The 15,920-nt window shown below is 43.9% G+C and overlaps 1 protein-coding gene and 1 long non-coding RNA gene across 3 annotated transcripts; both read right to left on the bottom strand.

Moving 5' to 3' along the window:
* On the bottom strand, window positions 1-4,349 carry LOC135897241 (uncharacterized). The gene is made up of 4 exons (XR_011510066.1): window positions 4,221-4,349; window positions 3,360-3,379; window positions 742-1,216; window positions 1-159 (listed from the first exon to the last, which is right to left on the bottom strand). It is a non-coding gene; the product is annotated as an uncharacterized lncRNA (long non-coding RNA).
* Window positions 4,350-14,098: 9,749 nt separating this feature from the next.
* On the bottom strand, window positions 14,099-15,838 carry LOC139052802 (sulfotransferase 1B1-like). Of its 2 annotated transcripts, none has more exons than XR_011510069.1 (2): window positions 15,725-15,838; window positions 14,099-15,209 (listed from the first exon to the last, which is right to left on the bottom strand). XR_011510069.1 is itself a non-coding variant. In XM_070529919.1 (2 exons), exons 1-2 carry the CDS (start codon window positions 15,767-15,769, stop codon window positions 14,721-14,723), a joined length of 501 nt encoding a protein of 166 aa, XP_070386020.1. In that variant the 5' UTR covers window positions 15,770-15,813; the 3' UTR covers window positions 14,099-14,720. The 2 variants fall into 2 exon arrangements, 1 of the variants encoding a protein (XP_070386020.1); XM_070529919.1 differs by having other exon boundaries at window positions 15,758-15,813.
* Between the last annotated feature and the right edge of the window lie 82 nt (window positions 15,839-15,920).

Here is a 15,920-nt window from a genome sequence, read left to right as displayed (position 1 = left end):
TAGAAAAAAGAGAGTCCGGGTGCCGTGACTCACTTTTTACTCTCTTTTTTCTTAGAGTGTGTCCTCCTTCAGTTGTTCGTAGGTAAGGAAAAGTACATTTGTGTCATTTCTCCGCTCGTACCACGGCAAGAGGTGGTCGAAATAGTCACCGTAAATGACCTGCGCAAACAAAAAGACGGGCCTGTTGGTTCCCCAGAGGTAGTAAGTATAAAAATCTCTCATTACATCTGAAACATATACTCAAAGTGCCTTACGAATGCAAAGTTGCTCGCGAAATCGTGCCCTTAGACTCACTTCACCATTGCTCACGCCTGTTTTGTGTTAGGTGAATGCTCAAGACATGGGGATTTTCAAGGTAACTGAAAAGCATCACCACGCTTTTGAACCTGGTCATCATTTTTAAGAACGGACAAAAAAAGCCCTTGGGACTGCACTGAAGGCATGGTACTCTGAAATGCTCAGTGTGCGCTAAAATGTCGACACAGAGGCTTGTGTACTAAGGTTTGTTACAGCGCAACCTAAGACAAGGAACACAGAAGGTACAAAACGACGACGCGGCGCTGTTTTGTACCTTCTGTTGTCCTTGTCTTAGGCTGCGCTGTAACAAACCTTAGTATGAATCCGAACCAACTGGCCAAACTTGCCGTTCTGATGCCGTATATGAGATTAAGAGGCATGCTGAACAAAATAATATTGAAATCGAATGTATACATATCTATACCATAGAAAAGCAATGTTTACCTTGCCGGATAAAAAAAGGGGTAAGAATCTTTCGAAGGAAACGTCGGTGACCGTCGTTGGAGTAAATCCTTTCAGGAAGTGGAAGTAAGACACGGCACAATCGTAAGGATTCCTGGCGACATATATGTACTTTGCGTTGTCCACGGGTGTAAAAACTCTCATAGGGAGGTGCGTAGAAATGGGTCCTGTCCTCGATGGATCCTCAGCAGGTTCGGCACCAGTCATGTCAATGAATGGACACATGAGGCTAAACTCACCAACGTTCGGGAGCTCTTTGCCACGTGACAGAATGTTGTAAACAATGTGCACTACCCAGTTGGTTCCGGCTTTGGGGTACGTCACAACCATAATGTCACCTTGCCGGGGTTTGTAATTAATTGCTGAGTGGATATTTTCATCTCGAAAGAAGTTGTGCATCCATACGCCTTCGACGAACCGATATGATTCTTGATCCATATTACCTTCTCGTCAGGGTCTGCAAAAATGTTTGCGCAAACAGATCACACCGAGTGCCCACAAAACTTTGCCTCATCTTTCGCTGAAAATCTCAAGTGCACCATATACAAGGCGTCTCAGTTAACTCCTACCAAGCCTTAAAGAGCACATGTCAACCACGCAAACTACTTTTATCATCAGGTGAGGTCGTTATTTTACAAAAAATATGATTTCAAGGTATTGCTTGAAGCGTGACCTCTTCAAAAGATAGGTTGTACAGCGTATTGAGAGAAGTTCAAATAAAATATTTTCATGAGATAGCCGTCGTGATTTTACTGTTTTGGTGTTACAGAAATATTTAGTAATAATTTTCTCAAATATCCTTGGATGGCATGATCGATGCTGTAAAGAGACATTGCCAATGATAAGGCTTTCATTTAAGGGGATGGATCAAACACAGTGATCACTTCCACTTCTCCCTATATCTCTGGCTGCTTAAGCGAAATTCCAAGTATAGCCATTCGTTATATAAAAAATGCCGCATTCTTGTAGCCATGTCAATAGTTGTAGATCAACGGCATGACCTAAGGAGAGTCATTGTCACATTGCGTTGTGATCGAGAGGTCGGTCGTGGCCATTTCATCTCAAACATCGTTTAATTTGTTGTTCTATTCTTATTATTTGGCCGGCGTGAACCATTGATAATTCGTTCGAAGCCAGCTGGAGGGCCCTTATCTCGCAACGTTCAAACACCTAGTGACATGGCAAATTTGAAGATTTTCGCGTTTTTGCAACACTCAAAAATTAATAGAAGAACAGCGTTTTGCATACATAAATTGGGTTCGATCTGTCTAGATACCATAGACAATGGCTTATTCGAAGATTTCGAGCACCTAAATTAGCACATTGAAAGCTAAAATTTTCCTCTAAATAACGAGTTGCACAAAACAACAGTTCGCAATAGAAGGTTGGTTCTTTCGGATGTTGTTAAGATTAACTGAAGCACTATTTAGAAGAAATATCAGCATGGTATTGATGCTTACCGTTAAGTGCACCCCTAAGTAGGCTGGTTATGATCCACATTGGAAACAGCGATACACCGGCAATGAAGCTGTATAGCTTGTGGGCACGAATTCAGCCCCATTTCTCAGTGCTTACGAAATATGAATCTCAGGGAAAAAAATCCAAGTGTATCCGTATTTTGTTAGCCATATATTTTTTTTTATCTTCAAGTTGGTGTCTACATGTGCCAAAGCCTACTCCGTTTTTTTCTGACACAGTAATTAGGCTCACAATTTTCATGAAAAGCAAAGTGCTGGGCAAGAGCGCGTGAAGATTGGAACCCACGGTTGTAGCGTAATTGCTCTGGCGTTGCTCTGCTAAGCTGGAAGGCATTGGATCAAATCCCGACAGTGGCCGCCATATTTTGAGGGACACGAAATGTAGAAATGCCCCTCTATACCGTGCATAAGATTCACGCTAAAGAGCCCCGCGTGGTTGTAATTATTCCTGAGGGCCATGCTACGGCGTGCTTCCTAATTTACGCCGTGGTTCCTGGCACGTCAAGTTCCAGAGCTTAATGGGAAAATAACTAAAGGGGTATTCAAGTACAAACAGGTCCTGTAGATATACGAATATTCACCTATTCGAAATGTTCCCGCAGCATAAATATACACGCAAGAGTTCTCACAAACAAAATGCCTTCATGGAGAGTCGCAAATAAGGCTTCTCTTTAGGAAAGTATAAAAGTTTGCGGTTTTATACGTCAAAACCAAGACCTGATTATGAGACACGCTGCTGTGGACGACTCGACATTAAATGTGGCACCTTTATTTTTTTAACATGGACCCCAATTCCAACACGGAAAACTTTTTGCATTTCCTCCCTATCGACATGCGGCTGCAGTAGCCGTGACTGAACATGGGACCTCAAGGTTAGCAATGGATGGTCATAGCCACAAAGCTACCTTAGTAGCTTAGTGGCTAAGCGAAGTGGCAAGCCGCTAAGCGAAGAAGGTCTTCCTCGGGTGCCTCATTCAAGCATAACACTCGCATAACTGAGACAAACGAGTCAAAGACCTTCAAACATGCAAGGAAGCACGTAACGAGTAATATTGAAAAAGAGTAAGCAAACGCGAAACACACAAGAGGGAAAGGAAGACAAGTACAAGAGTGGCAACTTACGAATTGGATTGCGAGGAAGCCTTCCGTCCCCCGGTGTAGCCAGGCGCATGCGCGAGAAACAGCCACAATCATTACAACTTTGACAGTAGATGTTTGTGAAATACTAGGTTAAACTCGCATGAAAATCGTAGAAAATACGGTGATGTAAACATAAACAGAACCGCAAACAAGACAAGATGATAACTTTTTGTCAACACCACCTCCCTTCGCGCGCGCTCGGAGAGGCCTAACTTCTATTCAGCGAAATACGATATTTTCCACCAGTGACGCAGTTGGCAAACGAGCAACGGCGTCCTGCCTCCACGTAGCTAGTTATATCCGCCGTCTCAAGGACCTCACATTGATTCCTTTCTTGCGCGTGATGGAATTTTTCCATACTGGCATGGGCTCGCGAAGACGATTAACGTTCATCTATTCTCGCAAACCACAAGAGCTTGCTTTTGCTAAAGCCTTTTAGTCCTCTATCATTTGAGCGCTTCTGGTGGTGAATTGTCAACACATGTTGTGCTGTCGAGTGTTTACTAAAAACTGGCGCATGGCCCCGGCTGCACCGATGGCAATTTTCATAGCAGCGGCAGGCCAAGTGCAAATAAATCTTGCAAACAAAGCGTTTTTTTTTCTTTTGTTACCGCTTCATGCCCTGCGCCAACAATTAAGCTACTCTGACCTCACAGCATCCCTTGGAATCAAAAGTTTTGGCCATTAAACAAAATACATAGTTCAGCTGCATCACTCAAAACCGCTCAAACGCGTGATAACTTTCGAATCACTCACCTGATTGGCAAATGATTACCTAAGCAGTTTACTCACGGATATGTGCACGACTGGTAATTCTTGCATAAAAAGAAAAGAAATAATTACCCAGTGTCTCAGTCAGTTTGTCGGCAGACCAAACGAAGGAGATTTTCAATCGCGCAATTAGGTTGGTAATAACCTTTCGCCCAGCTGCCTTCACAAGAAATCACTCGCGCAATAGTGCTGGACACAACAACGTAACCCTTGTCTGCGGTATCTTAAGTGCAGGCGTCACCCGAAGCGCTTCCTGAAACACGTGCGCGTGATAACGGCTTGGCGAAAACAAAGATTACAGATGCCCCTCAACAGCAGAGTGCGAGGTGTATGAGTGTTATTCGGAAATTATTTGCGGATGGTACAGGAAGGTATATAACGAAACCAGTAGTACAATTGATGCTGGAGAAAGATTCTAGATTGTCATTTCCTGCAAACAATAAGATTTCATTACTTTTTCATAAGTACGTCTTTAGCATGTAGCCGCACGTGTACAAGAGCCTGCGTCGTTCAGATTTTTTGCGTAATAAAAGAACGATGACTGACTTAAGATACGTGTTCTGCCTCGTATTACTTGCTGCCTTCTTTCCCCAAATTTTATTATCGTTTTTTTTTCTTTTGTTCAGTTATTTAGTTTCTTGTTAATACGTTCCTGTCCCATATTCTATGTTCTTTAAAAAGGAGTTCATTGAGTGGATTGATGTTATCCCGAACAAGATCCCGTTTGCTAACATAGCGATACAATAGAATACGTCCCTTCAAGAAATTTATGTCCATTCGTAGCTTCCTTCACGCAGGACTCTTCTCCCTTTCTCTAACTGGCTGAGACAGGGCATCGGTAAAGCAACAAGGTAGTGCACTAAATAACTATTACTATTGAAACAGATTGACTGATGCTTGTTAATACTTAGCTAAGTTATATATTTAAGCAGGTGAGTGTGAATACGCTTTTATTAGAAAGCCCTTAGATACCAACGTCTTGATTGCATTGAGCTTAGGAAAATACAAGCTTTTTATAGGTATTGAAGCAATTTTTTTGGGAATACTCACACATAGATATTCATTCAATACAGTGAAGCACCATTCTTACCACCTGCAACTCCTTGAGGTTAAGGTTGCTGCCTAGTTTCTGTACCTATGTAACTCGAGCGCTCGAGGCCAATTTACGTAAGGAAAACAATAGCACATGCATTAGCGTACAGTGTGCTAAGATATGGAATCTGTTCTTTTTATTTCTGTTCAGTGTTTTGGCGCAATAAAGTTGATTCTTTACTAAAATCCATAATTCGGGCGGTGATCTATGGTGTGCACATTACTAACAATTCCAGTCTTTTTTCATGCTCGCACATGCCCTCGTTCAGGCTGTTATTCAAAGAAACGGTAATCCTTTTGTATATATGGAACAATGAGTTCTGCCTCCCGTATGTCCCCGCCAGAGCATTATGTACACGTGACCGCTTTACCTTACCAAGAGTAAGGACAAGATATGGCAAACGTGTCCGTGCCTTCTATGTACCTGATGTATTAAATGACCTGCCAGATAAAGTTTTATCTTCCAGCACACGGAAAGAAGTTAAATCTTATATTTTTGATTTGTATGTGTAATTTGGTTTCTTTTCTTCCTTTCTTTCTTTCTTTCTTTCTTTGTTTAGTTTTATTTTTGAGTTTTGTACATAACTGATTTACTGTGCCGCTCCCTGGCTTGCTCCATTCTGCCGAGCGCTGCCCCACAAGCCCATTGTTGGCTTGGGCAGGCTCGTATTTGTATGTAATTTTCGAAATAAATAAATCATTTATATATTTATTTTACAGCAGATGCAGTGTTGAACCATTATTGGAACTTGCATTGCGAGTAGGGCCCACGTAGGTTAGCCTTAGGCATAGTTAATCATATGCATGAAATTGGTGTTCTGTAGGGATCTGCCATCTCAGAAGCTCCGCGTACGAAGCTACTTTCTTGAAAAAAAAAAGAGCATCTTAACTAAGGAACGTAATATCAATTCTTTTGTTTTTGTGATGTGGTGTCGTCATAGTCTACGAGACAGAAAATGAACACGAAGGCGCTTCACCGTTCATTTCCCTGCTTCGGCTATATATTTCCCAACATTCTCCGGTGAAGGATCCTCATAATTCTTTTGCAACTAGCTCCAATGGATTACTCAATCACATAAATCTTACTAGAATGGCTGTTTAGGGGAGCTGGTATTGCGGCGCGGCTTCTTAAATTAACGTTTACTCAAAGTGGGATGCTCGAGAAAAAAGTGCCCCTCTATCTCTTTTTTTTTTATGTGTTTTTCCTCACATTCCTATTTTCCGTACGCCTTTTCTAGTGGCGTGGATGCCAGTAAACACCGTAATCACATGTTTCAGCCGCACCACGTGTGACGAAGCAAGGGTGAAGCATCCGGATCCTGTGACAATCTAGGCCCACCGCGTCAGAACATGTAGGAAAATCTCGGTTATACAGCGCCAGTTGTCTCACGTTCTGGAAATTCTGAAGGGTAGTTCGCAGCTTTAGTGTACCTGAACATCTCCCATTGGTGAGCACAGCGTACATTTGCTGATGTAGGACAGGGAAGTTGTGTGTAATCTACAATGACCTTCTACTCACCGATTGAAGACAGATATGCACTTCCTCAAACAACTTGTTTCCAGTGCCTCCTATCCCTTAGCGGCTCTTCAAAAAGAGTGAGAAGCGACCTCTGTGCATAAAGATCGCACAAAGACGGTAAAAAGAGGCAGGAAAATCGAATTTGAGTAAGTAAAAAAGGTTATTCTTTATGCGTTATGCCTTCTCGCTTACCAACAAGAAATAACGCCTCAATTTTCTCGATAGCCCTGAATGTTTGTCTTCGTGGGCCTAATCACACGTGACACGCACGGGTGGCGTTTACACATTTAAGCAATAATTTCTTCGAATAGAAAACATATATTTGCGTTTTTTCGTATGAGCGCGCACGTTTGAATAGCAAGCGACTATGATGAAATACTAGCCACTTTAAAATACAATGACGCCTTTGCTGCGAAAGAGTAAGCGTGGAAAAACATTACTAAAACAGGATGGAGGGGACAAAATAGGCTTTTGTACATAACTAAGGAATGTTTCTTCCTCAATTTCGCGGTCCGGAAAGGAACGTTTGCAGACATCGACAGAAATAGAATGAAAAGCAAAAAAAATACGATGGAAATAGCAATATCCTCAATTGCTTCAGTATAGGTTGGTTGTCTGTAGTAATCCGAAAAGGCGTGCAAAAGAAATTCCGTTTAATTGCACAAGTATATGTTTTGTGTTGCACATACATACGGGCTTTTGCCTTAGAAGGGCGACCAATTCTGAGACATCGTCATCACGGCAAATCACAGTTTTTCCAGAGGCTCATGACGTCACTTCCGTGACTCTTCTTCGTGATCCAATCCTTCGTCTGCTGAATCTGCTCCGAGGTGAAATAGTTCTTCCAGTCACCGACGATTCCTTTACGGACATACCCAGGTCCTTCATACAGCTCAACACCTTTTGGTGGAAACGTGTTAGTCATTTGAGGCTTTTCAAGTTCTATTGAAGCTGTTTCCAGCGCATTCTTCACCCTCTCCATTGGCTTGTCCGTGAAAAAGGCCTTCATGTTTTCAAGACTACAGGCACTGATAATTTTGTGGAAGAGAGCTTCGTCTTCACGCAGTGCTGTGCCGTGTTCTTCTCCCAGAAAATCTGCGATCTTTAGAACTTCTGCCCTGGTGTCTACTTTCAGTTGCTCGTAAGTGATGAGGAGGACGTTCTTATCGTATCGGCGTTCGTACCATGGAAGTAGATGGTCAAAGTAGTCACCATAGATGACCTAAAATAGAAAATGAAAAACTAAACTGTAATTTCGCTCCAAATAGTTACATGACAAGGGCCTGGACAATAGGTTACCTTGCCGATTTGAGCAATTCTTTGGGACAGTTTGGGTTAGGGAGAATAAAGAATATGACCACGTAGACATTATTCTAAAAGAGATAACTGACAAGAAATCTAAGTAATAATAATTACAATACCAAACAATCTTTAGCTAGTTTACGTAATATCGCTGTCACAATAAACTAAGGAAGCGGTAAGAAAGACGTGCTGTAATAGATGAAAAATTATATGTGGCCAGAAAAAAATATTTTCCAGCGATCACGCCATGCGACTACTGCAGCAGAGGATTACGCAGGTAGAAAGACACCTATATATATATATATATATATATATATATATATATATATATATATATATATATATATATATATATATATATACACTCCTCATCATGTTGCTATGGCCTGTATATATCTGCACTTCTATATTTTGCTTTCTATTCTGTGAAACATGCAACACCATATGCCTTGATTAACTAGAAATCGAAATGGAAGCGGACTGGATTTGCTTCTTGCAATCAAAGAAAATATGTACCAAAAGCTGGTGTGCAGCAGTATTGATTCTGTACATTTCGCAGATTACCAACATTTTAGTTAGCCAGTGAATATCAGTAGCAATTTTTATGCTCAGAATCTTTTCATTGTTCAATCTACGTTATTTCCCGACAATCCGTTTTAGTTCTAACATTAAGAAAATTCGCTGCCGAGGCTGCGTCATGTCTGGCTCAATGGGATATCTATACGTACTCGCGTGAGCAAAATTAATGGACCCCTACGATCGTGCGGCAAACTGACATCACAGCAGTGCTTAGCACTGCGCCACGTGGCCTCGCCTTGTGTTGACACCCGCACCAGCGGAAATTTGCATGCTAACACTGCACGCCTGCATGACGGATTGCCCATACGGCTTGTTCAGCTATGTTTGCGGAGTTTTTTCCTTGAGCCTCGGCTCCACGTAAAGTACATTGCTCGTAGGTGACAGTTTTTAACGTTGCCATCGTTCATTAGAAAATATGGCCCTCTTGACTGAGATCATAATATCTGGCTTATGTTGTCGATGAGTAAAGGCAGTAGAACTGCCTGCAGCTTGATTAGTTTGGGAGATTTCTGGATAAGAAGCAGCTCAAAACACTTGTGTGATAATATTTAGGGACACCTTCGAATGGACACCTTCGAACGCGCCACGATTCGCGTGACTATAGATGCGAATAACCAGGCGTTGGGATCCAGCATGGGGCGAAGATATTCGCTCGCTTCCGGTCGCGGTGAGTCGGACTTCTAGATTTGTCACGCGCCCATCGGCATGTTTGTGGATAGCAAGTCGGCTAGCGGGCATTGACCTATGAAAGGTGCAATAAATGCCCTTGTGATTGTTTGCACTACTGTGTTGTCGTTCTTTGGTCCCAAGAGTACGGTGTGAGAATCCCACATCAGACCCCACAAGGTCCGTTGATAGAATGCATATGTTTGTGGCGGTGTCGCTAAACCCTACTGAGGTAGCGTTCTCGTCAGCAGCTTCATTGCCTTCTATGCAACTGTGGCCATGTACCCAGGAAAGGATGATGACTCGTTTAATCATATACGCCAGACATAGCGATGCGTATAGTTCCTCCAAAACATTGTTCTTGAGTTTTTGTTTACTGATTAGGGCTCAGACTACACTCAATGAGTCCGTAAACCCAATAGCCCTAGTGAGATTAGTTTGTTTAAAGTGTTTAACTGCAGAGAGGATCGCATGTGCTTCTGCAGTAAACCTACTTGTCTGTCTATTCAATGTACCGGATATTAAAAACGATGGTCCTATAGCAGCGTAAGAAACAGGAGGAAGGAGGAGCCTTCAAAGTATCTGTATAAAATTGAGCGAAGGAATACTTCTTAAGTTCAAGACAATGCGATTGGCTATGGCAGACTATCCAATGTCACATTCGATGGTCTGCCACTCCGAAGGTGGTGCAAGCCATGTTGGAGCCATCAGGAGAAGATCAAGAAGGGGCACGCCGGTTTATTCCGACAGGGATTGCAATCGGAGGACAGAGGACGCCTAGTGATTGGGTGGTTACGGAAGAGCCTGGCGATAGACAGATCATGAATAATTTAATGACACGGATGGTCTACAGTTGATTTTATCTTCAAGGTGTAGAAAAAGCATCAATATGTCCTTTGGAAGTACAGAGATCATTCATTATATTCAGCATATAATCTTTGCACATGAATAGGTCTGAAGGCACATGTAGGTAAGCAGAAGCCTAACTGGTGGATAGGGACTAACAATCGAATAGCACCGGGAACAGCAGAATTGTAGACTCTGAGAAAAGACAAGAAGCGGTAACTTCGACTACACAGGCTCTCTTCAGAAAGGGCCTGTAACCACCGCTAGACTATTTCAGATACGTTGACGGCACTTCTCCATTAGGGAACGACGAAACAAGTGCGTTTCGCGTTGAAGTTCTTTAAATAAACCCACAGTGAGATTATGAAAACTTCGGGACTAGAAGACGTTTGCCTTGCCTGAGTATCCGATTGCGTAAGACCCATACCCTCGGCATTTTGGAAAATGCCCACTTCTTCACCTTCTTTGATATCTTCGTGCGCACTGCCTCATTGTCGTTAGGGCCCACTTTCATGCACACATGAGGCCATTGTATGCTCATCCAGTTTGCATTGGGCATCACGTGTTTGAATCGCGTAAAGTAGACCAGGGCCACAAGATTATAGGATTATCGCACAGTGAAGGCGTCACGCCTGCGGTGCTGTTGCTGTCACGGGTTCACACGAAGTATCTTGGATATAGTTTACTGAGGTATCGTTCGTTTCTACGAGAGCGGGCTTCACAGGCAGTTTATAAAATGGGTTGTACGTAGCGTCCTTTCAACCAGAGACCTTGGCTAGTTAACAGTCAAGCACATGGGCAAGCTGCAATTGTTCAGGGCAACCAGAGACCAAGCCCAATGCCTTGAAGACATGCTCCCCCCTGTGATTTCGTCGAGAAAAACAGGTGTCGCCCTGAAATTTATGCTTTCTTGAATAATTTGCTACTTGTGACATTCATGATTACAAATACGAGATGCCATTGTGGCATGCTATTTATTATATCATTAAGCTGCCGAAGTCAGAGTTTATCTACGATCCTCGCAAATCGCCCGTGTTTCAGCATGTGCAAGACTATTCGTAGCACTGTTCCTTTAATTTGGTCCCGGTAAAATATAACTGATGATTATGATAGTCGTAATTTGTGAAATTTAAGCGTATCGCGTTTGACAGCGATCGCCAGCGGCCCCCGCCCCCCTCATCAAGCATACACTGCAAACGGCATGTTAGGCGGTCGGGTGGCTTCCGCTTCCCCACTGTAGCGTTCACGCCGCGCTAGCCGCCCTAGTTTTTCGTGAGCGTTGCAATCAAACGACACTTGAGAGAAAGAACATACTTCCCTCGCCCTCTTCATCCGCGACGCAAGCGAGCAGAGGCGCGCGCCGACCATGGCAACGCCGCGATAGCGGAGTGCAGCTGCTCCGTGGCCGTTCACAGCGGGTTCAAGTTTTTTGACCAAGACCGTACATGCACCCTTATGGTATCTTCGACTGGTAGCCTGTAGGCCCCGAAGCAGAGTCGGGTAGATCGGTCGTTTCCCGAACTCAAATGTAGAGGACAAGCGCGCAAGCCGAACGTGCGACCCGCTCTCGGAGGAGGAAATTGCTGATGCGAAACCACGTGACTACTGCCAACGTCCGATGTTTCGCCTATAGATCCAAAGCTCCCGGCGCTGCCGGAAAAACCGGTGGACGTGCCGGCGGGACGAACGTTCGTCGAAACGCCAGCATGCAGTGGCCTAGGTTGCCAAGGTTACGGTGCGCCGTCACCAACAGCAGCGACGCGGCGCTGCGATGACGTTTCAATCTCGATGACTGCTCCGACGACAGGGCTCGGAGCGCCTCAGAGCGCTCCAAGATAGAGGAGACCAATCGAGAAGAACCAGCCGAACGCAGGGCGCGCACCCTCTTTCAACCAGCCGAAGACAACGCCGCTCGCCAGAGCACTCCAGAGTGCTCAGAAACGACCAGCCGAAGATAGAATTAAACAAAATTACGCCCTTTGCGTCGTGACTTACCACACAACATCGATCGTCATATGCCTTGCCCACGCTTCCTTTCTTTAACGCTGCGAGCCCGGTACTTGCCAGTCATGAATGACTTGCGCGTTATCAGTGTGACGCACCATTCTCGACAGGAAAGTAGCGGGCGCAGCGTTTCGATGATGTGTGGTGTCTTATGGCGCAAGGACCAGGTACGGCCAAAGAGCGCCAAGGCGCAGCATTTTCTAGAACGGAAACGCAAGCAAGTCAGATGAGGATTATCGTTGTGTGGCAACTATACATCCCAAAGGGTCTACTTTTGCCTAAGAGTGTCATAAGCAGGCGCTGTCCCATAGAAATGCTGAGAGTGGGGCAGACAGTTCTTGTGATTTTGTGAAAGTGATTTCTGTTTAATTAGTGTTTGTGTTTGGCTAGTTGGAACAGCATTAGAATTTTATTTCACTTTCGTTCTGACAATGGTGGCCTGATGCCAAATGCAAGAAGAATGACACAGGACTCAGCTGTTGCGAACGACAGGCTTGACAGTGCATCACGTACACATACAGAACATGTCTCATTGCTGAGAAAACTCATAGTAACAATGTCTAATATCATTATATTGTAATATATTCAAAATTTGTTCAGAAATATAAGCGCCCCACACGTACACCAAAAAGCGTCATTATCACAACAGCGGCTCTCAGTTTTACGAGACACACAAACGGGATTACAACGCGCTTTTGCGTTCCTATTCGTCTGTATGTTGTCTCTCTTGTAAATATTCGCAGCACTACTTCCTAATAGCGGATTTGCATAACAATACTTTTTCTTTGTCTTTTTCTTTGGGCTGGATGATTGTGAGAAAAGTACATGTTGGGGTTACTCGAGAGGGTGAATGGGCGTGCTAATATTTACACGATATGTTTGTTAACTCATCATGAAAGAACCTCCGAGTGCCAGCCTTCGAATACACGAACACCGCAGGCTCCTCTTTATTTGCCATTCAACATACGCAATGCTTGCTTTACTGAATTGTGTTTTTATCGGAGTGCATCTGCAAGTTAAACCTGCGGCACTTTTCTTGGCTGCAGTACTGTGTGGTCACTGATTCAATTCAACAGCTGTAAGCAGGAACGATAGGGAGGTAATCTATAATCTCAACTAGCAATATTAGAATGCGAATTATAATAACGTAACTGAAGTGAGCTGAGAGCTGGCGGCGTTATCAAGTTGCTCCCGACTTAGCAGTGTACCGCTGCATCATCGGTAACCACAAATCAGAATTCCTCATTCATGCAGCACGTTCATGTGTTTTTCTTGCACTGATTATTGACTATGTAGCACAAATATAATATATTGCGAAAACGCGCACTGGAAGATGAAGTTTAGGTAAAATTTGATGATTGAAATGAAAAAGTTTCGCATTTAGACTGAAACAGGGTGCAGAGGAAGTAATAAGACGATTGAGCACGGCAATCAATATCCTCGTATGGTGTTCGAACAATACGATGGACGACATGCTAGCGCAACGAAGCACAGAAGACAACTTCTGTCACACAACAGTAAGTGCTTCTCAACCAGTGGAGGTTATGGAGTCTCGCGGGGATAGCCTTAACGCGATAGGGTTCAGGGCCCGGTGTCACGAAAAATCCTGTGTCGGTGTCGAGTGATGTTGCCGGCGTTGACGTCATAACGTGAGCGAAATTGCCGCATATATTATTCACGGCCCTGAAGTTATTCTATCACTAAAGTGGATCTTACCTTGTCTTGCATTCTTTACAACATTATTCCTCGGAATGTTGAGAATGACAGCCCACAAACAAGTGTCAGGAAACAAAACACCGACAGCGACATACGTTTTATGTTAGACCTTCTCAGACTGAAACATTGAAAGTACGAAATAATAACAGAAGATTGACCAAAGCAAGAAACTGCGTTTATTCGTGCATAGCGTTCGCCGCCAGCGCTTCTCGGTGAACATTACACTTCAATCAGCTGCAGATGCCGCGAGGCGTCAGAAGCAGTTAGGGATATTTGAATGCTATCACGTTCCACTCTTAAAGGCTCCACCTAAGGGTCTTACAAACGTTTCTGAGACAAGACTGGAAAAATACTACTGGAGTTTGTTGCTGGAAGTCACTGGCATTTTTCAGCTCCCAATTACGTCGATACATTTTCTTATGTTGATCGTTACTGTTTGATCTCCTACGAACAAGGGCTGTAGCCCATGCACACAATAACGCTGGTGTTTACGCTCAGAGTGCTCATAACAACAGTTGAAGTCACAATGCCGGTCTGGCTCCCCAACAGAACTCAGTTGATTTCACCAGAGGCTAAGAACATCTCTAGAAAAAAATTCTGCTGCTCAATTTATTATTGCATGTTTGAACATTAGGGTATTCATTGGATTTTGCTAGAGAATAAGCTGATACTTAGGAAGCTGCTAGCGGCATGAACATTCTTCGTGCTTATTGACTGGCTTGTTCGCCTAATATCTGTAACCTAACTAGGTGGACTCTATGTCTAACCACTTTAGCTTACAATACGTCTGGTGCTGGCATATAACTTCTGTGTATTTCTAGTGTTGCAGAAACCTCGCCTTCCAGTTGCTAAGGCAAGTCCAAATCACTCCACAGCGACATGACGCAACTTCCCTGCGTCTTTTCAGTTATCCACTTCTTAGCCAATCTGATCTGCTCAGTCGTGAAGTGGTTTTTCCAGTCACCCACTATTCCCTTGCGAACAAATCCTGAACCCTCGTGCATCACCACGTTCTCTTCGTGCGAATTCTTCACCTCCTCAACCGTCTCCGAAGACGTTTGCGACGCTGCTTTGATCACTTTCTTCACCCTGTCACCAACATTATCTTTCAGGAAGGCTGCCATGGTTTCCAAGCTACAGTTATCCAGGGCTCTTTGCAGCAAGTCGCTGTCATTATGAAGGACGGTGCTGTGTTCGGCACTCAGGAATTGCGCGATCTTCAGAGCCATTCTTCTTGTGTCCGCCTTCAGTTGCTCGTAGGTGATAAATAGCACGTTGGAGTGACCCCTGCGTTCATACCAGGGAAGCAGCTGATCGAAGTAGTCACCGTAAGGCACCTGAAGATAAAAGCGGCGCTTTTTTAGTGAAATATGCAAAGCTGTCATGGGTGTGTCAAAAACATATATGTGTCATCGATCTGGCGAACTTGAGCAAAAGTGCTTCGATGACACGAATGGTACTACAATCAGGCTATGAACCCCCGACGTTTGATCAGAGTCGAACCCATTACCTCTTCTGTTAAGTAAGGCGAAGTCTATTCGCACACAGTCCATTAGGATTTAATTAAGGCAGACCTCGGTCTTTGGCGGGAGTGGAACCATATACTTTTGGCGGCAGTACGACGTACAACATGTGGTGGTAATTAAGGCGAAGGTAGTTAAGGCACAGGTTATTAGGTTAGAGTTAATTAAGGCACTCGAACAGGACCTCGTGTGAGTGTCGAACTCTCAACCTTTGAAATAAGGGGGATGACAAAGGGAAGTGCACTAAGCGAATTCTGGGGGATGACTAAATGAATTAAAGAGTAAACGAATTAAGATTATAAGTAAGCGAATAAAAAGGGAAGACTAACCAAAGTAGACTAAGCCAATTAAGGGATGTGTACCTCATGTACCATGACTAACTGAGGATGTGTACCATATCCCCTTCGGGCGCCGTGTCCCCGCGCGGGGACGTGAACTTCGCGTGCCCAGTCGCGTAAAAGTGCAAAGAAAAACGTCGTTGTCAATGCGCCGGAACACGCCCCCAGAGTCACTTTAATGGACAAT

This window comes from Dermacentor albipictus, unplaced genomic scaffold (genome assembly GCF_038994185.2).
Source record: "Dermacentor albipictus isolate Rhodes 1998 colony unplaced genomic scaffold, USDA_Dalb.pri_finalv2 scaffold_35, whole genome shotgun sequence".
Classification (NCBI taxonomy): Eukaryota; Metazoa; Arthropoda; class Arachnida; order Ixodida; family Ixodidae; genus Dermacentor; species Dermacentor albipictus.
Note: the sequence above shows the minus strand (reverse complement) of the source record. Positions and strands in the feature narration are given on the sequence as shown.